Source organism: Mauremys mutica, chromosome 8 (genome assembly GCF_020497125.1).
Source record: "Mauremys mutica isolate MM-2020 ecotype Southern chromosome 8, ASM2049712v1, whole genome shotgun sequence".
NCBI classification, from domain to species: Eukaryota; Metazoa; Chordata; order Testudines; family Geoemydidae; genus Mauremys; species Mauremys mutica.
The window spans coordinates 20,798,274-20,822,698 of NC_059079.1; the positions used below are offsets into that span (position 1 = coordinate 20,798,274).

The 24,425-nt window shown below is 46.9% G+C and overlaps 2 protein-coding genes across 2 annotated transcripts in view; one reads left to right on the forward strand and one right to left on the reverse strand.

Annotated features, from left to right (window-relative positions):
• ANKRD13C (ankyrin repeat domain 13C) overlaps positions 1-7,718 on the reverse strand; it is a 54,942-nt gene extending 47,224 nt beyond the window's left edge. Inside the window, exon 1 of the mRNA XM_045026866.1 lies at positions 7,169-7,718. Coding sequence (XP_044882801.1) covers positions 7,169-7,532 — 364 coding nt within the window. The 5' untranslated portion in view covers positions 7,533-7,718. The remainder of the gene's footprint in view (positions 1-7,168) is intronic.
• Positions 7,719-7,740: 22 nt separating this feature from the next.
• CTH (cystathionine gamma-lyase) overlaps positions 7,741-24,425 on the forward strand; it is a 50,840-nt gene continuing 34,155 nt past the window's right edge. The window contains exons 1-4 of the mRNA XM_045026868.1: positions 7,741-7,850; positions 18,366-18,581; positions 22,737-22,818; positions 23,292-23,387. Of these exons, the coding sequence (XP_044882803.1) occupies positions 18,414-18,581; positions 22,737-22,818; positions 23,292-23,387 (346 nt within the window). The 5' untranslated portion in view covers positions 7,741-7,850; positions 18,366-18,413. The remainder of the gene's footprint in view (positions 7,851-18,365; positions 18,582-22,736; positions 22,819-23,291; positions 23,388-24,425) is intronic.

Here is a 24,425-nt window from a genome sequence, read left to right on the forward strand (position 1 = left end):
GCGGGGCCGGGCAGGGACCGGGTATGCGGGGCCGGCGGGGCGCGGGGCCGGGCAGGGACCGGGTATGCGGGGCCGGGCGGGCGGCGGGGCCGGGCAGGGACCGGGTATGCGGGGCCGGGCGGGCGGAGGGGCCGGGCAGGGACCGGGTATGCGGGGCCGGGCGGGCGGCGGGGACGGGCAGGGACCGGGTATGCGGGGCCGGGCGGGCGGCGGGGACGGGCAGGGACCGGGTATGCGGGGCCGGGCGGGCGGCGGGGACGGGCAGGGACCGGGTATGCGGGGCCGGGCGGGCGGCGGGGCCGGGCAGGGACCGGGTATGCGGGGCCGGGCGGGCGGCGGGGCCGGGCAGGGACCGGGTATGCGGGGCCGGCGGGCGGCGGGGACGGGCAGGGACCGGGTATGCGGGGCCGGGCGGGCGGCGGGGACGGGCAGGGACCGGGTATGCGGGGCCGGGCGGGCGGCGGGGACGGGCAGGGACCGGGTATGCGGGGCCGGGCAGGCGGGGACGGGCAGGGACCGGGTATGCGGGGCCGGGCGGGCGGGCGGCGAAGCGGGGACCGGCGAAGCGGAGCCGGGCGGGCGGGCGGCAGGCGAAGCGGGGACCAGGTATGCGGGGCCAGGCGGGCGGGGACGGGCAGGGACCGGGTATGCCGGGGCGGGCGGCGGCGAAGCGGAGCCGGGTGGGCGGGCGGCAGGCGAAGCGGGGACCAGGTATGCGGGGCCGGGCGGGGACCGGGTATGCGGGGCCGGGCGGCTGGGGACACGGTGGGTCGGGGACGCGGGGAGCGGGCGGCTGGGGACGCGGGGAGCGGGCGGCTGGGGACGCGGGGAGCGGGCGGCTGGGGACGCGGGGAGCGGGCGGCTGGGGACGCGGGGAGCGGGCGGCTGGGGACGCGGGGAGCGGGCGGCTGGGGAACCGCGCAGCTGGAGAGCCGGGGAGCGGGCGGCTGGGGACACGGTGGGTCAGGGACGCGGGGAGCCGGGCTCGAGATATTAGGGTTCGGGGAATCGACATAAGGGATGAGAAACCCATAAGACAAAGAGGGAGTTTGGCGGTTCCACTTGTAAAATGTCGACTTAATAGGGTTGGCAAGTTAACCGAGGTCGAGATAAATGGGTTCAACTGTACCAGTAAATTGCACAAAGTCTTGGCCTTACAATTTAATTAGTATCTATGGAATTTGGATTAAAAAAAAAATCAACAGAATTCCAGATAAATGGAAGCAGGCAATCCTAACATACAACAGTCTTGAAGTCTTATTGAACTCCATATTAAATGTGCCAGTCACCTTAGGCTTATTAATTATGGCATTGAAAATAAGGCTTCAAGAGTATTATCAAGTATCAGTGTGTACTATGTTTAGGGAAGCTATAATATAGGTTTTTTAAAAATAGTGTTAGGATTGCTACAATCTAATTACAACTAAATTAAATTACAACTACAGTCGATAACTAAAAGTCTAAAATTTTACCTGTTTTTAGAAATTCTAATGCAAAATTAGTAGCAATCGGAAACCATCTGTAAGAGCCATGTAGTAAGATTAACTTTTCTTACTCAGACAGAGACTATATTATGTACACTGTAAATTATGACAAAACTATAATCAGCTTTTTGATACTTTACTGTAAGGAATTTTGATTTAATACTATTAGAGCACTAACATATGCATCACTATTGTAAAATCTATATTGTAAGAGAACCCAGTTTATAACAGAATCCATTCTATAATAGAAACACCAAGCAAGTCACTTACGAAATAGGAAGTTACTGTAAAAGGCTGTAAGACCTTGCTTTTTACAGTGATTGAGACTACATACACAAAAGGGACAGAGACTAAGCAGACTATTACTGGAGTAATACAAAAAGAGGAAATGAAAGTAGTACAATGTAGTACAGGGTTGGGCAAACTTTTTGGGCCGAGGGCCACATCTGGGTGGGGAAATTGTATGCAGGGCAGGGAGCTGGGGGTCAGGAGGGGGGTGCGGTGTGCAGGAAGGGGCTCAGGGCAAGGGATTGGGGCAGAAGAGGGGTGTGGGATGTATGAGGGGGCTCAGGGAAGAGTTGGGGTGCAGGAGGGGGGCAGACTGCAAAGGGGGCTCAGGGCAGGGGGTTGGGGTGCAAGAGAGGTGTGAGGTGCAGGCAGGGGGCTTAGGGCAGGGATTTGGGAGGGCGGGATTTGGGCTCCAGCACTGCTTACGTAAAGCAGCTCCGCGGTGGTAGCGGCGTGCATTGGGGCCAAGGTAAGCTCCCTGCATGCCTGCCCTGTCCCCGGCCCCCCGCCGTTCCAGAAAGCACTGCGGCCCCTGGGGGGAGGTGGGGACACAGAGGGCTCCACGTACGCTGCCCTTGCCGCACCTCCAGGTACCTCCCCCGACGCTCCCATTGGCCACGGTTCCCCATTCCCAGCCAATGGGAGTTACGGGGGGCAGTGCCTGGAGGCAAGAGGAACACACAGAGCCCTCTGCTCGCCCACCTGGGGACTGCAAGGACACAGTGCCAGACACTTCTGAGAGCGGTGCGGGGCCCACAGCACCACGGGGGCAATCCCCCAGGCCGGATCCAAAGCCCTGAGGGGCCGGATCCAGCCTGTGGGCCATACTTTGCTCATCCCTGATGTAGTATATATAAATAAGGAACGAGGCACCTCATGCAACATCCTGGGACTTGATGCAATTTAGAAGAGGTAGGAGGTATGTTTGGAAGAGAATGAAATACCAAACATGTGACAAAGTATTGTTGTAACTGTATTGATACCAGGATATTAGAGAGACAAGGTGGGTGAGCTTTTGAGTTTACAGAGCTCCTCTTCAGGCTCAGATACATATGGAAAATACAGATTATCAATCAGGTTCATTCTCATTCCACACTTTATTTTTCCAGCCACCACCTTACTGTGTCCTAAAAATTGTCATGTATATCATGCATCTAATGCCACAAATTCTAATTAACACTGCCAGCTTTGGAGAATAAACTACTGGATCATTTATAGTTTTGCAACTATTACAGGTCTGACATGCATAAACTTATATTAAAAGTTAATTTGTACTAACAGCTACTTAAATGATTCTGTAAACTTCAAGTGGCTGTTGTGTGTATTAGTATAAGAGTTTGGAAAGAGAAAAATCAAATTAGTTTGCGACCTGTCATCATAAAACAACAGATGACAGACCAAATTAAGAGACTGAAGTTCACTAGATATTGGTTCTTTGCACATGTAGGATCAGACTTTCATTGGGGGCTCATCCAAGCTAACACTAGTGCACATGCATGTTTTAATATGTTTTAGGTTCCAGAGTTTGCATGCACAAAACATTTTTATAAGCTCATATGCAAAATCCAGCACCTGTACAAGTAGAGAGTCAAAGGCTTTAGCTGCAAGTGTTTGTACACTTTTGATGAAGATGCTGGAGTCTAAAAACCAAATTAATGGTTTTCATGGAGCAGTTCAGCATAAAAATCCATCTTTTCCCTTAACATGATGCCACAATGCATATAAAAACAGCCATAAAGCAAGTGTGGACAACAAGCGAAGCTCTTTTGGAATAGTAAAACCTATCTTACACAACCGTCCAAGGAACCAGAAAGAAAGTTACCTAGAGTCTGTAAGGCTGAATATAGTGGTATCTTAAAATGTGTATATGTAGAGTCACCCTCCCTGTAGATACCTGCAGATCTTGGAAGTGCAGGCAGATCCCTTCCCCTTCTCCCCTGCCCCTCACATTTTTCCAGTTTTATCCTCTGTTTAATCGGAACCCTTCAGGTTTAAGATAATACTGGTATTTAAAGGAGCGTGCTCAGGCTTTGAACGTTCAAACCTTATGAATTAGGGAAGGAGGCAAGTCTTCACCTTTGCCATTGCTATTATACAGCTAAAAACCATATTCTATTAGGCTATATCAGTAGGGAAGTAGCACATTTGTTTCATTATGATAGCTGTATCACAGCAAAGGAAAGATTTTTTTATTTAAAAACAAAATTTAGAATTTGCAAAGCATACAACACAAGTTACAGGCCCTACACTTGCATTAAAAGAGAAATCCTCATACTGTATTTTCCCCCACATATCCTCTTTTTTCCTACCCATAACTTTAAAGAATATTTTTAAGGACTGTTGTGTGCAAGAGTTTACGTTACGATCACTCATCCAGAGTGTCCTTCAGCTGGGGAAAAACTCTGCCCAAATCCTTCCACTCAAGTCTTAGAGCATGTGTGGAAGTGATTTTTCAATCACTTATGACTATTTTAAAGTTTTTCCCCAGCCCAAACTGACCTATGTCCAGAGGTGAATTTGCACAAACACAGAACATCAGTAAGTTATGAGCATGTGCAAAGATGTTACATATTGGAAGCTTTTTCAGCCTTACACTACAATGCAGCTTGCTAAACTGCGCTTACATCAATAGTTTCAGGATGAAAGGCTTCACTCTCTTCTGTTGTGGGGCAGAGGGAGGGGGAGGGTGACAATGAATCCTACTTTTGCAAAGAGATAGAAAAATCATAGTAAGTGAGTCTATCGCTAACTGCCAGGTCCCACACAAGACTACCACAAACAGAGATAGAAGAAGAATAGTGTCAGGGAATCCACTTGGATTATAAGTAAGAAAGAATCTGCTCCAAAGGATCTACCCTGCCAAACTGGAATAGGAAATCTTGAAAGGAATTCACTATAAATGGGGTAGGCAAGATGATGAGGGCGTCACCACAGGGGAAGAGAGAGTGGTCCAGTAAGAAGAACTGGGAGTGATTATTCTTCTACTCAATTCCATGGCTTGTGGCGAATCCAGTGGTTTTGGGTGAGAAAAAGGCCTCCTAGGGAAGCAATATCCCCAGGATTCTCCTCCAAATTCTGAACTGTCCCAATCCCACTGATCCTTAAAGTGGGCATGTGATAGCTGTACTCCCATGTTCCCTTCTTTTACAGGATTACAATAAATTTGGTGCAAAGTATGCCTTGTGAGGTATCATTTGAAAACTCATAACCTGCTGATCATTATTGTCCAGGTAAAGCATGTGTGGCAACATTGCATGTAAAGTTACAGGATTCATCTGTATGCTATTACTCGACCTGTTCCAAGTCTGGTGGGGGCAACCACAAACCAGTTCTCCAGAGACAAAAGGCTATCCAATTCCTCAGACAGGTGTCAGCAAAACCAAATGGACCACCACCTGGTTAAGTGGCCATTCTTCGGCAGGAAAGAGGATGTGGGTGAAAATCTACATCCTGACAAAGGAACAGCTGGGGTTTCCCATCCACATAGGCTTTTTGTCTCCTGAACCACAGCAGGAGATGATTCTCAAAGAAGAGAAAGAGCTAGAGAGAGGAGATGCCTCAAATTATTCCTCCTTTCTCTCTACCCATGGCATTCACAATACCTGAAGAACAAAGGAAACAGCTTTGGACTTGGGGAAGGATCCTGACTGAAAGATTCAGCCAGTATGAATGCTAAAACATGTGGTGAGAGAGGCCTTTGTTTTGAATTCACTCTATCTTGTTAAGTCTGGCATTAGTTGAGATTTACTTTTTATCTTCTTTTAACCAATTCTGACTGTTATGCTTCATTACTTATAATCACTTAAAATCTCTCTCTCTCTAATTAATTAACTTGTTTTATTGTTTTATCTAGACAAGTGTGTTTGGGAAGCTCAATTTGGGATAACAGGATTTGTGCATATCATTTTCTATTAATAAAATTGTGGACTGTATGAGCTTATGAAAGCAGCAGAGTGTCCTGTGGCACCTTATAGACTAACAGACGTATGGGAGCATGAGCTTTCGTGCGTGAATACCCACTTCGTCAGATGCAACACGAAATTCACCCACGAAAAGCTCATGCTCCAATATGTCTGTTAGTCTATAAGGTGCCACAGGACTCTTTGCTGCTTTTACAGATCCAGAATAACACAGCTTCCCCTCTGATATATGAGCTTATATTATCCAGGACAGTGCTGGCCAGTACAAGGGGTACATTTCTGGGGGAAAATCTGGGCCTAGAAATTTGCTGGTGTTGCTCTGCAGTGTGATTCAAGGGTTACTGGCTGTAGCAGTCTTGCAGTATAATTTACATGAGGGAGGCTGTGGCTTTGTCAACACTGGAAACTGAACAACAAAGACTTGTATTGTTCAGGGGGTGTGAAATAAAAATACCCCCCCCCCAAACGACAAAAGTTTTGCTGATGAAAAGCTGTGAACAGTAGTGTGAACAGCGGTTTGCTGGCAGGAGAGTGCTCCTGCTAACAAAGCTACTGTCGCTTGTTGGGAGTGGAAGTTTTTTGTCGGCGGGAGAGTTCTCCTGCCAACAAATAGTGGCTACACTGCATGCCTTTTAGCAGCACAGGTATAGTGACACAGCCCTGTCGCTAAAAGGTGCGCAGTGTAGACAAAGCCTTAGTGTGACCAGACCAGGAGCGGTAGCTCTTACAGCAAAGCAATGTAAAAGGCACCCCAAGTTTGAGAACTGAGAGGGGACAACTGTTTATCAGTCCAGATTGTACCCTATGTAATGTCACAAGGTGTCTGAATAAAGAATCTCCCTCCTAGAGTATATGGGGGGGGGGGGGGGAATTAAAGTCACTGTCATCTTTCTGACTGATCCTGTAGTTCCACATATGGAAAGGTTTTTCCACAAGGGAGGGGAATGGAATCCAGGATAATGTATCACATAGGTAAATGGGAAGGAATTGGGGATCCTCTCTACAAGCAGAGTAGGGTAGAAATATCTCCCCACTAATCCATCTGCACTATGTCCCAGTTGTGGACCACTGTTTGGGGGTGCATCAAATAAGAAGAACCCACTACGACTGCTTTTCTGAGGTGCAATCCCAAGAAATGGGAGACGTGGCTGTCCTACTGGCCAAGTGTGCTGGGTCTGGATGAGGGGGTTCCTGAAAGTAACTTGGGAAGGTACCTATGACACACTGATCATGCCCATCTTTCTGGGAGATGCCCTGGCTGTAGATGACAGAGAGATGGGTGCGTGGGTTAGGGAGGGTGCACCCACTGGAATATGGGGGAATTCTGTCCTTCTGGCAGCTCGAGGGCGGAGCACAGGGACGGCGGTGGGCGCTCTCTGAACGGGATGGGGCAGCTCTCTCCTGGGAGCGGGGGCGAGGAGGGTCTCTCCGAGGCTCTGGCTGCTGTCCGCAGGCGCGGGTCGGGGCAACACTCACCGTGACTGTCCTTCTGGCCGATGCCCTGCGTGCGGATCAGTGCCGAGAGCCGCCTCACGTCCCCCTTGAAGACACACTCGTGCACCGGGAAGTGCCCTGGGCACTTGTCGGCCTCCGCGGCGGGGCTGACTCCCCCCGGGGTGGCGGGGGCCGCCGGGGCCCCCTTCAGCTGCAGCCGGTGGTGGTGGTTGCTGAAGATGCGGTGGCCCCCGGCGCGGCCGCCCTTGCCGCTGCCCCCACGGCCCCCCGTGAAGACGCCTCCGGGCGCGGGCGCCGCCTCCTCCTCGCCAGGCTCCAGCAGGTCCCCGTCCTCCTTGCTGGGCTTGTGGTCCCTGCGCAGCGAGCGCAGCTTCTCTCCGGTCATCGCCAGCGGCGGCCCCGGGGACGGGGGGGCCCCGCCGGGGGGACTCGCCGCAGCCGGGGGGAGCCGGAGCCGCTGCGGGGGGACGAGGCACTCAGAGCCGCGGCGGCGAGTCCCGTCCCGTCAGCATCCCCACTGGAAACAGCCCGGAGCCGACAGCCAGCCTCCCTCCCTCCGGCCGCTCCGCTCAGCGGCTCGGCCCCGCCGCCATCTTGTCGAAGCGATCTCGCGAGAGGGACGCGGCAGGAGGAGGCGCGAGCGCGCCGGGCACATCGCGAGAGCACAGCGGGCCGGCTGGGCGCGGAGCCGGCCGGGGGGCGGGTGAGTCGGCGCCGCGCGGGGAGGGGCGAGGGGCGGTACGAGGGCCCGGCGGGCTATGGGCTGCGAGGTGCCGCGCCCCCTTCCAGCGGAGACCGGCTGCCGGCGGTGGCCCTCGTCAGGGCTACGCTCGTCACAGCTCAGCCGAGCGGCCGTTGCCCTGTAACCCGGGGGCGTTGTTACAGCTCCAGCCTTGTCCCGGCTTCAAGGCCCCACCGGCAGCTCTGCCCTGCGTTGCGTTGCGCGTGGGACTCCGTCGGCCTCGGGGGTCGCTGCGGGGCTCAGACACGAGACAGCTCCACGCGGCCACCGGCTCCTTAGATAAAGCAGCTGATGCTCTTAGTCCAGGGTGCTCCCAGTTCAGTCCGTGCTGTAGTAACCAGCCTGCTAACGGGTCACACTTACACTATGAGAAAAAGGTCCTACCGCCTAGCTTGGCCTGGTAACCTGCTTTGTCCACAGTAGGAGTTTAACACACGTCTTAGTACGGCTTATCTAACGTGTTAAATATACCTTCCCCTTCCTGTAAGCATGACTTCTGGGGAGAGAATAGGGTGACCAGATGAGGTGAAGAAAATATGATGGGGGGTCCACCGGTGGAGAAAAAACACAAACAAACAGTGCTGCCGGCAGAGCAAAATATCAGGACAAATTGCGTCTTTTTGGTCGGGATGCGGGACAACCACCCAAATATCAGGACGGTCCCAATTTTATCAGGACATCTGATCACCCTAGCAGAGAAACAGAAGTGTAGGACTGGAAAGGACCTCATTAGGTCATCCAGTCCAGTCCCCTGCACTCAAGGCATGGTCTACTTATACATAGTCCCTCCTGACAGGTGTTTGTCTAACCTGTTCTGAAAAACCTCGGTTTGGCTCCCTTTTTCTTGCTACATTTGCAGAACATAACTGTCCACATTCCCCTCAGCACAGAGAGAGGGGCACAGTGTGTTCCACTTCCTGCTACAGCAACCACACCACCAGTTTGGGGGGTGATTGAGAGAACCATCAAACCTGTCACGTGTGGATAAGTAAGGACACAGCATTGTTTTCAGTTCACGGTAGAATGTGCTGTGCCAGAAGCTACCGGAAGCCTTTTTCACTCATTTGTAGAGAAGCAGCATGAGTCAGTAAACAGAACATGTCTGTAAGAGCTGGGAATTCCCATGTTCTAATCCTGCCTCTGACACGAATGGTGACCAAGTTCCTCCATCTATAAAATTAAGATAATATACATTACTGCCTTTGATATTCTGAGGTTCAGTTATTCAAGACGTTAGGATAGATAGCTTTACATAAGTGCCAAATATTGTTTCATGGTACAGGTGTAACTGAACTGTACAACAGTAAAGTTACACTAATCAATTAAATTAGTGTTAGTCTGTTAGTCTATAAGGTGCCACAGGACTCTTTGCTGCTTAATCAATTAAAGTTAACTTGTAAGCAAAATAGCATTGTGACCCCTTTGGGACTGTCACCTGACGTGTTGGCATTACCTCTGAGCCCGTTTTCCCTGCCAGCTTGGGACTCCAGAACCCTGTCTTGTTGAGCCAGACACACTAGCCTGCTGCAATACAGACCCAGGTCTGGTCCATGCCCCCAGAGCTGCAGATCAGGTCACCTATTTCCAACACCCAGTTCCCCATGGGATCCAAGCCCCAAATAAATCCATTTTATTCTATATAAAACTTATACAGGGTAAACTCATAAATTGTCTGCCCTGTATAGCACTGATGGAGAGAGATGCACAGCTGTTTTCTCCCACAGGTATTAATCACTTACTCTGGGTATACTAATCAAAGTGATTTTATTAAGTATAAAAAGTAGGATTTTAAGTGGTGTCAAGTAATAACAGAGAGAACAAAGTTAGTTACCAAGTAAAATAAAGCAAAAACATGCAAGTCTAAATCTAATACATTAAGAAACTGATTACAGATAATAGCTCACTCTCAGAGATGCTCCAGTAAGCTTCTTTCACAGACTAGACTCCTGCCTAGTCTGGACCCAATCCTTTCCCCGGTAGAGTCCTTGTTAGTTTCAGCAGACATCTTAGGTGGAAACTAGGGGTTTTCTCATGACTGGCAGCCCCCTTTGTCCTGTTCCACCCCCTGTTATAGTTTGGCACAAGGCGGGAATCTTTTGTCCCTCTGGGTCCCTACACCTCCTTCTAAATGGAAAAGCACCAGGTTTAAGATGGATCCAGTATCAGGTGACATGTTCACTTGTCCTGTGAGACCCCAGCCTCCATTTTTCCAGGGCTGGCCCGCACATACCCAGGAAGGTTTGCAAGTAAACAGAGCCATTTACAGGTCATTGATTCTGAAGCACCCTTAATGGCTTCTCCTAACTCCATACATAGAAATAATACATGCAAACAAATAGGATGAACACACTGAGTAGATCATAAGCTTTGTAATGATACCTTACAAGAGACTTTTTGCATGAAGCATATTCCAGTTACATCATATTCACACTCATAAACATATTTCCGTAAAACATTAGGGAGTGCAACATCACAAACAGCTGTGTGGCTTGAGCATTGGCCTGCTAAACCTAAGGTTGTGAGTTCAATCCTTGAGGGGGCCACTTAGGGATCTGGGGCAAAAAATGGTCCTACTAGTAAAGGCAGGGGGCTGGACTCAATAACCTTTTAAGGTCCCTTCCAGTTCTAGGAGATTGGTATCTCTCCTATTATTTATTTATTTACTAGAGAGAAGACTGACAAAAGGACAGGGAGCTGCATTGGTCATCAGCATTTTTGCATATTCATTTGGGACCAAGTTCTGAAGGGACAGTATACCAAGCCCTAAGGGAGAGAGTACCTCATAGATTTCTTAAGCAGCTCCTGTAGCTGACTCAAGGAGCAGCATCCAGCTCTTTTTGACTGGTAGGATGTAGCTATGATGCAAGGCCCATGAGATGGAGGAAGAAAGTAAGAGGATATGGAATTTTGGAAGATAACCTCTCCCCCATCCCGTCTCTCTGACCAAAGAGCTGGATGCTGGGTGGGGGAGATGGTGGAAGAGATTGAAACAAAGAGCCAGTAGGGAAATGTGAAAATAATTGGAGAAGAGATCTGGGGAAATAATCCAAAACAAGGTAGGGAGCAAAAGGCAGGCAAGAATAAAGAGGTAAAAGAAAAATTGCACAAAACCCAACGCAATTAAAGAAGACCAACTGAATTATTTCTTTAGTGTATCTGGATTTCTTTTTATTACCAATCCAATTATTAATAATATTTAAGCTCAAAAATAAATCCTTCCTACTGAAATATTGGAAGCCTCCTTACCTGTATGTAAGTATGAAAGTATGTAAAGAGATATGCTACCCTCCCACCTGCTTCTTCGCCAGCACAGAAAAACACAAAACTAAACCCCTGAGGATAGTAAATGGAACTAGCTAGACCAGCCAAATCTAAAAAATTAAATTATATTTTGCCTTAATGTTCACAATGGTTGACCTGATACAGATGAGACTTATTTCCCAAGGGGAGAAAGAGTAACAGCAGGAGAAAATTAAGCTTGAGCAAAATCAGGTAATAAAGAAATTAGAACTGACAAAACTCCAGGATCCTTCTTAATTATAAGTGTTACATAACTCTCTCCTTTCCTTTGGGGCTGTCACTGTTTCTGAAGCTGTTTATAAATATACTTGTATTTGCTAAGAATTGTTCTTGTTCGGAGGTTTCTCAAACTGTAGTCCATGGAACCAGGACAGAGCTTTTTCTGGTTTACCATAGAATGAAAATTTTTGAGAACCAAATATTAGGTTATTGGGAGTCTGTGAAAGGAGTTATCCTGGGTGATCCTGTATATTTTGAGAAGGCCCTACGGAATTCCTCTAAGAACAGAAACAAAATAATGTGATATAGTGATGTGTCAGACTGGAGGTAGGAAGATTCTACATGGAAGCAATATAATTTTATTTTCTCCTTGACCTCAGTCTACCCACCCAGGCCTCTCACAATATAAGAATGACTGTAAAGGAACAAATCAAAGGTCTGCCTATGATCTAATTAAATTAGTAGGAGTTTTGCATGTTCAAGGAATGTAGGATTGATCCCTTCTTCTGGTTTCCTATTCATAAGAGTAACCAGTGCTGCATAGGCAAAGCATGTTTTTTTAACTCTTATATTTTGACAAAATGTAAAAAGATTTTTCCCCGACCACTGCAAAGCATATTTGTGACCTAGGTACTACCTAAGTCTTTCCTACATTTCAAGTTCCTACCACCTGCTGTTGAGGTTGGAAAAAAAAGTGGTTATAATGACAAACGTAGGGTGGGGGGTGTCTCCCACTCTTTTCAAACTCAAAAATGGTCAACCATTTTTGTTCAAACTTCGCTAAGAAATACTGAGACCAAAGATTGAAAATTCATCTTGAAAAATAAAAACTGGAGAAAGTTGTAAGCACAGTAACTCCTTGCTTAACATTGTAGTTATGTTCCTGAAAAATGCTACTTTAAGTGAAACAATGTTAAGTGAATCCACTTTCCTCATAAGAATTAATGTAAATGTGGGGGTTAGGTTCCAAGGAAATGTTTTTCACCAGACAAAAGATTATATATATATATATATATATATATATATATATATATATATATATATATATACACACACACACACACACATGCACAAAATAAGTTTTAAACAATTTAATACTATACATAGCAATGATGATTTTGAATAGGGTGACCAGATGTCCTGATTTTATAGGGACGGTCCCGATTTTTGGGTCTTTTTCTTATATAGGCTCCTATTACCCCTCACCCCCATCCCGATTTTTCACATTTGCTCTCTGGTCACCCTAATTGTGAAGCTTGGTTGAGGTGATGAAATCAGAGGGTGGAATATTTCCCAGGGAATGTCTTACTGCTAAATGATGAACTAGCACTCAGCTGAGCCCTCAAGGGTTAAAACGTTGTTAATGCAGCCTCATGCTCTACAAGGCAGCATGAATGGAGGAAGGGGAGACAGCATGGCAGAGGGAGACAGAGATACAAACAGTGTGTGTGAGAGAGAGACAAGTGTTGCCCCTTTAAGTATGCTGGCCCCACTGTACCTTTTAAAGTAGATCAGCAAGTTGAGACAACAGCAGCTGCTGCCAGCAAGCTCCCTCAGTCCTGAGCCCTGTCATGTCCCTCTCTTGCTCTGTGTAGATAAGATGCAGGAGCAGGGGACACCCTGACATTAGCTCCCCTGCAAAGCAAGCAGGAGACTCCCAGGAGCAGCTCCAAGGCAGAGGGCAGGGGCAGCACACAGCAGTTGGGGGAGGGACAGCTGAACTGCCAGACAATTGATAGCCTGCTGGACGGCTGCCGCACAGGGAACTTAGGGGAGCGGGGAGCTGATGGAGGGCTGCCTGGTTCCAAGCCCCCACCAGCTAGCTCCAAAGGGCTGCTCTTTCTGCAAGCAGTGGACAAAGCAGGTGGCTGCCAAACAATGTTATAAGGGAGCATTGCACAACTTTAAATGAGCATGTTCTCTAATTGATCAGCAAGGAAACAAGGTTAACCGGGATGACTTTAAGTGAGGAGTTACTGCACTTGAAAAGGGTCTTGGAATAGAAACCCTTGTTTAACCTTGAATATAAATGTTGTGATGTGATCCACCCATAATAATAGATCAGGAGCACCATAAAATAGCCTCAATCTTCTGAGTCACACAAAGAGAAGAAGACTAACTCTGTAGCAAGCCGAGGCATTCATTAGAAAGGTGAGCCAGCTGCTAATGCCCTAAAACAAAAACAGCCTCCTTCTAAGCTCTGGAAGTGAGTTGCACAGCAGCCTGGGAGAGAGAGCTCATGCAAACCAATATTTTACTTGGCTCATAAGCTCATTCTTCTGTAGTTGTAGAGCATATGTGTATGTACTGGCCTATGTTGGTTTATGGACCTAGAATATTAAAATAATATGAAACCACTTCCTAGGAACTGTGTGTTTGGTAGGATCTCATATTCTCCCCCCATTAATGAGGCATACTCCCAGTCCACTTGTATAGTTTATCTTCTATATTGTACCATGCTATGTGGAAGATGACTTCCCATCCCCAACAGACAATACATTGGGCACCCTGCTTACCTTTGGAGTGGAGCAGAGAGAGACACTTTGGACCACCTAAGCATCTTTCTTCCTCTCCCTTGCTAACCTGTGAAACTGATCTGCCAGCTTTCAAACAGGAAGAGTCCAATAAGTTTGGTCATGGCTTCTTTAAATTTCTTCCTCAAATAACTGATAGTCAGTCAGTGAAAGAAAGCATAGTCTCATAGTAGGACATTAGGGGGCTCACTGAACATGTTTGGTGAAGACATCAGTGTCATCCTAGGGGCCAGATTGCCATATACAATGGTAGGATTAAAGGGTGTAATAGGTGAACCTGGGGATGTGAGTGGGGCTAGAAAGGTACACATTCTTCCTAGAGCCAGTAGTCATGCAACCTCATTTTAGCTGGATAGGGCCCAATATTTAAAAGGGTAATGCTACTCAGAATTGTCAACCATGACACAATAAACAGTAACTCTACCAATAAAGAGCTCTACTGCATCTTTTTTTACAGTTCTGCAGCAAAACCATCCTGCACATTACTGTACAAACTAGGTGAGTTATTTTTTTCTATAAGAAGCCCTATTCACAGAAATAAGGTCATGACTATTAATGTTAGAGAAAAGTCCACTCATTTCCCCCGACCTTGTTAAAAACACAAGCCAGTTTCTTTCACATTTGTTCTACACCATGGATTTACTCCAGTGTAAGTGAGAGGAGAATCAAGACAATGGTCTTCATTTGCATTGTAGATTGGCCCATAGCCATGTTTTGTAATTAGGTTAAAGGTTTGGTGACAAACCCCATCAAGGATAAAAAAGATATTTAGGGAAATGGATACAATGAAAACAAGCAGTAACATATTCTTAGTGGTAAAATTACCTTTTGCACTCTGTGTGTGTATGTGTGTGAATTAAATGATACAAAGGGATATTAATATTCCATTTGTCCCATCCCCCATTCTCAACTTTTGCCTTTTTCCTGACTATGATTCTATGTCATCATTGCCATGTCTCTTTCTTTTATTGTTTATATTGCAGGCACCCAGTTTAAACTGTAAACTCCTTAAGTCAATGACCTATGTAAATTACATGTTATATAAAACACTGCATATATCTTTGATGCTGTGGAAGTAATAAATAGAAATTAAAAGCTGTCTACTTGCTAAAGAAAGGAAACCTAAAAAGCAGGAAAAAACAAAGGGGAGGCTAAATGAGGAGAAAGGAAGATTTTCAGATCCCAGGAGAAACACTGGAACTGTACAAAGTATATTGTCAATGCTCAATGTGAAACAACTACCATAGGTTCAAATTCCAGTAGGACTGATTCATCCCTTCCTCCTCCTGCAATAATTACATTGAGTTGCATGCTGTGTGACTGCAAAGGGTGGGGTTAGATTTCTTACAAGAGATCAGGGATTTTTTTTTAAGATGACTGTATGAATAAATAGGGTCTGTTCTGCATAGTCACCAAAAAGATCACATGCTTTTTCCTAAGCACAGTATTTTACCCTGGTGTCTTTGTCCACAATCCCCCCAAATTATTATTATTTATATTACCATTGTGCCCATGACCCCTACTCAGGGACCAAGATCCCAATGTGCTAGGCACTATACAAACATGGAACAGAAGCAGAGTCCCTACCCCAAAAAGCTTACAATCTAAATATAAGATGAGATAACTGCTGGATAAAAACAGATGGGAAAGTACAAGAAAACAATAAAACAGTGTTAGTCAGCATGACTGGCAATTGGGTGAGCATGCCAACAGCCTAACTGCTGTCAAGTTTTTTTGTAGGCATCATGGAAAAGGAGCATTTTAAGGAGGAATTTAAAGGAGGACAATGAGGTAGCTTTATGGGTATTCATGGGGAAGTTCTCTTAAGTGTGGTAGCATGGGAATAAGCACAAAGGTGCTTGTGTGAAAATGTAACAGGTGGGTGACAAAGGCTGGCATCATTGGCCAATTGGAAGCAAGAAGTTGGTATCTCAGTAGCGAAGGAGAGATGATGGGTAGTGAGGCGATAGGCTGTGAAGGGCACTGAAAGAGAAGAATAGTAGGTTATGTTTGATACACAGAGGAGGGGGAGCTAGTGGACAGATGCAAAGAGAGGGGTGATACATGTGAAGCAACAAGCCTGCAGAATGACCTTTTCAGCAGCATGCTGACTGCATACAAGTGGGGCAACATTGCATTTGTCAAGGCTAGAGAAAAGGTTGATGTAGCAATCACCACATAAGATGATGAGAACCTGGCTAAGAATTTTAGCTATGGATAGGAAAGACTGTATATTAGAGATGTTATGCAGAAAGAAGTGCGTTGTAGATTGCTATGGTCAGCTGGATGGCCACCAGTTCTCCCCACAGCCAGCTGCACTTCAAGAGCAGTTAAAATAAACGGAAAGAGGAGGGAGCGCTCTGCTTCACCAACCAGACCTTGGGCTTTAGCAGAGCCAGGGGAGCTCTGCGCTCCACTCCCCTTTCTACCCGGTTATAGTGTGGGTGAGGTCAGGGGTGAGCTGGAGCCGGTTCGCACCGGTTCGCGCGAACCCGTTGTTAAATTTAGAAGCGGTTTTAGAACCGCTTGTTAACTAGCTTCCCTGGGAGGGAAGCTTTGATGGGCTCTGCCTGGGAAGCCTGTAATTCCTCCTCCCGGCCGCCGGGGGGCGCTGCGCTGTGCTGCGAGAGCCATGTGAGCTGCCTCCTGGCCCTGTTGCTGCTCCTGCTCTTTGGACCTCTGGCTCTGGGGCTCCTGCTGCTGCCCCATGAGTCCCCGGCTGCGTCCTGCTGCTCCCAGCCCCCCCCCCCCCGTGTGAGTATCTGTGCCCCTCCCCCGCCTTCCCTGCCCGCAGCCACCCCCTGCCCCCAGCCAGCCCCTGCCACCCCCTGCCCCCAGCCAGCCCCTGCCGCCCCCTGCCCCCAGCCACCCCCAGCCAGCCCCTGCCGCCCCCTGCTCCACCCCCTGCCCACAGCCAGCCCCTGCCCACAGCCACCCGCAGCCAGCCCCTTCCCCCAGCCACCCCCTGCCCCACCCCCTGCCCGCAGCCGCCCGCAGCCAGCCCCTGCCCCCAGCCAGCCCCTGCCCACAGCCACCCACAGCCACCCGCAGCCCGCCCCTGCCCCCAGCCAGCCCCTGTCCGCAGCCAGCCCCTGCCCCCAGCCAGCCCCTGCCCACAGCCACCCGCAGCCAGCCCCTGCCCACAGCCGCCCTCTGCCCCACCCCCTGCCCACAGCCACCCGCAGCCAGCCCCTGCCCACAGCCGCCCTCTGCCCCACCCCCTGCCCACAGCCACCCGCAGCCAGCCCCTGCCCCCAGCTGCCCTCTGCCCCCAGCCAGCCCTTGCCACAGCCACCCTCTGCCCGCAGCCAGCCTCTGCCTGCAGCCCCTGCCACAGCCACCCCCTGCCTGCAGCCAGCCTCTGCCCGCAGCCACCCCCTGCCCACAGCCACCCGCAGCCCACCCGTCTGCATCACCTGCCCATAGCCAGCCCGTGTCACTCCCTGCCTCCAGCTAGCCCTGCCCCACGCCCCTATTGCAGCCAGCCCCACATCCACTGGTGCCCTGCAGTTCCCAGGGCAGTAACCCTGCACACCTGCTTTAATGAGGGGGGGGCAGGGAGCAGCTGGGACCCACACATGTGCACACCCTAGAGTGACCAGACAGCAAGTGTGAAAAATCGGGACGGGGGTGAGGGGTAATAGGAGCCTATATAAGAAAAAGACCCAAAAATTGAGACTGTCCCTGATCACTACCCACACATGTGAAACGGAGCTCATTTCTAGTTCAGCCCCATCTTTTTAAAAAAGAACTTTAGGTAGGATTAAAATACATCTGTATTTTCCTGGACATGTCAGGCTTTTCGGTTCTTAATCACCTCCTGGGAAAATATGGACGTATGGTAACCCTATTGGTACAAAAAATACATGCTGTCGCACATCCCTTAAATCAGAACTTTTTATAGGGAACCCGTTGTTAAGATTTTGGCAGCTCATCACTGGGTGAGGTGCTTTGGGATCGTTCAGGTGGTACGGAACAGTAAGACGGTGCAGTGGACCCGAGAGCAACTATTACTGTGTTAGCCCAGGGGAATATCTGCGGCCTGGGCTGGCACGGACCCAGCACCGTTGTCTCCCTGGCAGATTCTCAGTTTATGCATCCAAACGCCTGTTCATGGGCCGCGCATGCCAGTGGCGCAGCAGTGCTTCCCCGGGCAGCTGGGCACACTCGGCGGCTCCCGCCTGGGTCTCCCAGGGTCAGCACCCGGGGCGGGGGGCACGCCGCAACGCCCAGCACCCTGCGCCAATCAGGGGCAGGCCCAGGCGGCGACGCCTGGCCTGGCCTGGTCGCCTCCCCCAGCCGCTTTGTGCAATACAAGGCGGAGCTGCTGGTTTGCAGGCACTCGCCGGCGCCTGGAACACGGTGTATTACAGCAGCCGGCTGCACTTATAGCCTGAGCCTGCCTCGCTTCCTGTCCCGGCAGCCGCCAGCACCAGCCGCCTTCCTCGGCCCCCTACCGCCGCAGCGCCCCATGGAGAAGGCTGAGGACGGGCCCCAGGGCTTCCTGCCGCCCTTCGAGCACTTCGCCACTCAGGCCATCCACGTCGGGCAGGAGCCGGAGCAATGGACCTCCATGGCCGTCGTGCCGCCCATCTCTCTCTCCACCACCTTCAAGCAGCAGGCGCCCGGCCAGCACTGCGTGAGTGGGGACTCTAGTGGCGGGGGTGATGCGGGGCGAAGGGAAACGTGGGGAGTGAGCGAGAGAAAGCGAGAGGGTCACGGATGCTCTGTTTTAGATCACAGGAATGGAACAGATGTCGGTTTCAAAGGCTCTCTCAACCTGTCAGGAAATGAGGTGGGGTAAAAGGTTTACTCCCCTCTAAAGCAGAAACGTGCCTCCCTGTAGGTGCAGCTCTGACCCTTACACAAATTATCCACATGTAAACAGGCGCAAATTTGTAAGAGAAACTAATTTGTTTCCTGTCCATTCAGGCTGGACATAGTGGTTTGTTTTTTAAAATCCAGTTTGGGGGCACAAAAATGGATGTAAAGCAGCAAACTATTTACAGCTGAAGAGTTTAAAAAGAAGTCTCAGCAATTTTGTTTTTCAAAATTGCAAAACAAACTTATTTTCCCTGGAGCAGGCTCTTTCGAGTATGCCAAGTTTCAGCCAAAAGCAAAAATTCTGTATCATTGTAAATAATCCTCCTCTGTATCACAAAAAGGTCCAGAGTGGAAATGCAGACTCATTTTTAACTCTAGAGATTCCAGTGCATACTATAGAACAGAAATCCTTTGCCACTGCACTTTAAATGTTACATCACAGCTTGGAAGTTTCATAAACCAGGTGGCAGCTGCCCAAATAGGTACATGTCCAAAGCAGCATATCTATCGTTAAATACTCAGTGCAGAGACACATTATGCATTTAAAAATCAACATTTATAATGCTTAATAAAGTTTTTGACTCTTTAACCATGTAATGCTTGACAACCTAGCAATGTCAGAATGATGAAAGAAGGGGCTTGGCTGCCCTCCTGCCGTGTAGAGTAGATAGTGCACTTTAAATTCTTACCCTGTCTCTGTGTGGACACCTTTACTGTGCATTAACTGTACCCTTAGGTAGTTAGCTTAACTTAATTCAGATTGGAAGTATGTTAAAGGGCACCAGCACTTTTAGTGCTCAGTAAGGGTATCCATAGGGGGGTGGTTGTGGTGGTTAATGCAGAATAGCTAGTGCACAGCAGCTATTTTGGACTTTTCCCCCTGTGTAGAGAAACCCTAAGTAAACATGCAAAATAGGCTGGAAGAAAAACATAATTCCCTCCCTTGTTTCTGCCCCTTTACTGCAGAATTGTAGCAGGAGTCTGGAGAAGGCAAACTTGTTTTCCTCTGAGACTAATCAGCTTGGAACTTAATATCTCCCACAATTAGCTGAATGTGGCTCAAAATCAGGTCATTAGACTGTATTTCTTCTTTCAGTCTTGATTTCCCGGTAGTATTAGTATGGAGGAAGAGTAATAGAAAAAGTTCCTTGATAGTTTGTAGGCATGGATATATGGTCCTCACAGTTTCTCTTAACTGTAATACTACTAAAAAGTGGTCATATTGCAGACCAGAGCAAAAAGCAATGCAATACTCCATAAACTACAAATTCTGCTAGAGAAGGGGTTGAGTAGCACAGAAGCGGTTGTATTGTAGGCTGAAGGAAACAATACCTGCTGGCAAAGATCAAAGAGACTGAAATGCCATTGATTCAGAGCCAAGATCTTCACCTGATTAGTGATGTTTTGGGTGCCAAGCTTGAGATATATTAAAGGGGCCTGATTTTTAAGAAGTGCTGAGTATCTGCCCCCCCAAAATCAGAGCCCTCTAAGCTGTCTCAAATTAAACACCCTAAATCAGTAGTCATTTAAAAAAAAAAAAGACCCATGTATGCAGGTCCAAATGTTACTATCCCTCCCTCATATTAACTTAAGTAAACAAATGAAGCCAGCAACATCAATCTTTTCCCCCCAGGTAGACATATAGGTTTCCCTGTGATCTGAAAAAACATACAGTCTCTGAGGGAAATTTTCAAAGTCACAAACTAAAAGTCAGTTGGAGTTGAGTACCTTACTCCTCTTTGTGCCTTTGTCTCTCTGTAGATGTGTTGATGTAGATTCCTGGCAGTGCTTTCGACATCAGGAAACTGATAGCTAGATGAATGTTCTGTTCTGTCCTTTATCACATGGTATAGGGGCAAGCAGAATACTACTTCATCTGAAATTTGATAGCAGAATGTAATCTGGACCCATACTGTAATAAACAACAACCACAAAAAAACCTCCTCCGTATTGTTAAATGAATTTGCTTCAATTAGAATATAAGCATGGCCCTACTGGGTCAGACCAAGGGTCCGTCTAGCCCAGTAACTTGTCTTCTGACAATGTTAGCAAACATTTGCTGCTCGCTTTCCATAAATATAATAGAGAATACTGAAGGAAATTTTTGTGGAAACTAAGATTTTTAAGCAGACTTTGGGCAATAATTGTGAAAAATAAACTTTTGAATTAATAAATGTGATTTCCCCCTCCCCTTCCCCCCATTCTAAGCATTACCCTTATTTAACTAAGGAATGGAAACATACCATGTGATCAGTATGTCCTCTCACTGTCCTCCTGACAGAATTTGAATTTAAATATCAAATACTTGTGAGTGAGCAACAGACCAATAATTATTTGCCAAATTTGAGTTAAAATAGCAAATAATCACAAGCTGTTTACAGTCAATTGGAGAACAGAAATACAGGAGAGTTAATGGAATATACTTTTTATCCAACTTTCTCAGCCACGTTCTTACTGCAAGTTCAAAGACAACTTCCTTACCTTGTGTGAACTTGTATCAGAATCCAGAACAGGATGAAGAATCTCTTTACGCTGGGATTCTGAAACTAGAAAGACATCAGAATACATCCCTCCTCCCCTTCTTTTTTTGTTTTCCCTGTTGAGTTTCTTTAGACAAGCTCCAGTGTCCCTCTGAGGGCCTTTGGGCTCATTGCACCAGTGAAGGTCTTCCCAGCATGCCAGTTGGAATTTAGGACGACTTGTGCCAAGAAAATACTTGTCCTTTTGAGGATCATAATTTTTCAGACTAACTTGGTGGCTTTCAAAATCTACTGACAGGCCTTCTGCAGCACCTGCCTTGCAACTGGCAGGAGTGTTGTGTGTGTTAAAAGGGACGCTCATCTTTCTCTTTGATCAGGGCCATGGAGGTTTTGGATTCAGTTCAGTTTATTATTGCAGATACGTAAACATTTGTTCTGAGGCAGCTCATGTGACTAACAATTATATATTTTGACATCACTGTGTTTCAGTCATGCATTGCTGAAGACTTGAGACAGCACTGCATTCCAGAATTGTGGAACAGGACCTGGTCTTTTACCATTTGAAGCCAGTAGGAGCTTTACCATAAACTTCAATGGATGCAGGCTCAAGCCCTAATTACACTATATTTGAGCCTGATCCTGAAATACTCATTGCCTCCCATTGAGGTCAACTGGAGTTAAAGGTGCTTGGACCCTTTGCAAAGTACCGGAGAGATTATGATGTCCTATTTGAACGTCCACGAGGGAGTCTCATAAGATTATTGCTAAAATAAGATGATTAAAATCAGCTGGTGCCAAAAACTGAGTTAATTTGCTACCATTTTAAAAATTAATTTATTGTAGTTTTATCTTCATTATAATACAGCCTGTACTTTAATGACCACACACTGCATCCAGATTTCCCATACTAACCCCTAAATTTTAAAAGATGCATGTGATTTAGATATACAGGCTAGATTCTTAGTTGATGTAAATTAGCATAGCTACATGAAATCTGTGGAGCTGTGCAGATTTACGCAGCTGAAGCTCTAGCCTCAGTTCCCAAAATGGGGGGATAAATGTTAATGCTTGGAATTGAACTATAGAAGCCCTTTTTAGTAAAAGTAGTCTTTCAGTGTGAGACTAATTATCAACAAAATATAACAGGACATATTAAAACCTTGACAGCCAAATTAGCTTATGTCTCAGAGAAATGACTTACTAGAGCTTCTGAGAGTGCTTAGATTGACTGCAAATAGGTTGTTTTCTGTTCTGACAAGCAACGGGTGTTGGATCTCTGTGGGGTGGTGTACAACAGCTTGTGATAGCAGATGGGTATTTTTTGGATGCCTAACTTTAGTGTTAGGAATATGGATTTCTTGAATGGGCTAGGATTTTACCAAATTTTAAGACAGGTAATTGTCAGTACAAGTTTAACTATATTATTGTACAGCACCTCCTCCAAAATCCCCAACACTTACTGTTGTTTTTGTATCTTCTTTTCACCACAGGGTTTTGAATATAGCCGTAGTGGAAATCCTACTCGGAATTGCCTGGAAAAGGCTGTAGCCGCACTGGATGGAGCCAAGTACTGTAAGCTCTCAGCATTTTCATTAAGAAATATGTCAGCATGTAGTCCATTCTGAAGATACACAGTAAAAGTATCCTAAGAGGGTTGGAGCACCAGAGTTTGACCACTAACAGTAAATCATTTAACTCAGCTTTTGCTGTCAGCATTTACTTCATCAGCTTCTTCACTGGTCTGATCTCTTTTTCTTAAAATATACCTGAATTAATATTCTTTAACCAAAAATGCTAACAATGGTTAGTATATAAATATCAACTCCACTCTGCAGTTCAGTGGAACTACTCATGCAGTTACATACTATTCAGTATAAGTAAGAGTGGCAGAACCTGGTCCTTTTTAAAACATTGACACTAAATAGGAAAACGGGGGAGGGAGGGGAAACAGAAATTTTATGTTCATAACATGATGTAAAGACATCTCTCTATTAAAATATAAATGTGTCTATTCTCTGCCACGGTGATTCTTTTTTCTGTTCTAGGTTTAGCTTATGCTTCAGGCTTAGCAGCTACTATGAATATTGCACATTTGTTAAAGATGGGAGACACTGTTATCTGTATGGATGATGTTTATGGAGGTAAGTAAGCACAAATATATGTTGGGTCTTAACTGTGTTAGCTGTTAATATATTAAATTGATCATAGATAACTAAGCACTTAAGATGTTCAACCAGTTATTGTTTGAATTGCATATTTATGATGGGAATATTTTTAATTGGAAAGAATAATTCATGCAATGAAAAGTCTTTAATAACAGACCATTCCTTCATGACTTCATTGGCCAAAGGTGGAGACATGAATGTTTGTAGAATGGTTGCACTTGTTTTAGCTGGAGAACTCAAAAGGTATGGCTAACTGGTGAGAGGAAAAGTCCTAACCTCCTAGCTGTGCACAGATAAATGTTGATTCTACTTAGGAATCCAGTAGCTGGTAAAGATCCAAAATGGCCCCAGATTGCCAGTGTTCCAGAAAACAAAACAAAACAAAAACCATATAATCTGTCGCTTCCTCTAGATTACCTGTTCTACTCACTAGCATCACCTCAATCCTTCTGGATTGAGTTTCAGACAACTCATTCCAAACTATTATCTTTACCAGGCACGGTGAAAGCCTTGTCTGAGTCTGTTTTGAGGTGTGAGTTTTCCATATATTGATAATATTGCAGCCCATGTTATCTTGTGATCTTCTTTAGTGGCCTCACAAATGTGAACAGGAGGGGTGACATATATTTATGGAGCCTCCATATGGTAGAGAAGGAATTGTTCATATTACTCTGGGAACTTTCAGAGGAAAGAATATATTAATGGAAATGTGACCTTGTCCACTTCTGCCAGAGTCTTTGAGAAAGTAAATACCACCTCAAGGTTCCTGTTTCATGGTCTGCAGAGAGAGCTAGAATAATCAGCATGGTCAAAAGCTGACCTTTGTTCATCACTACATGGAGATAATCAACCAATATAGCTAGTATAGCTTCCATATCATACCCAGGTCTTGAACCAAATTGAAAAAGACAGAGTCCAGATGCTACAAGTTGATTAGCTGCCTCTTCATAAAGGAAAGGTTAGGGAAAGGCCAACCATTGGCAATATTTGTTGAAGGATGATTTCTTGAGCAAC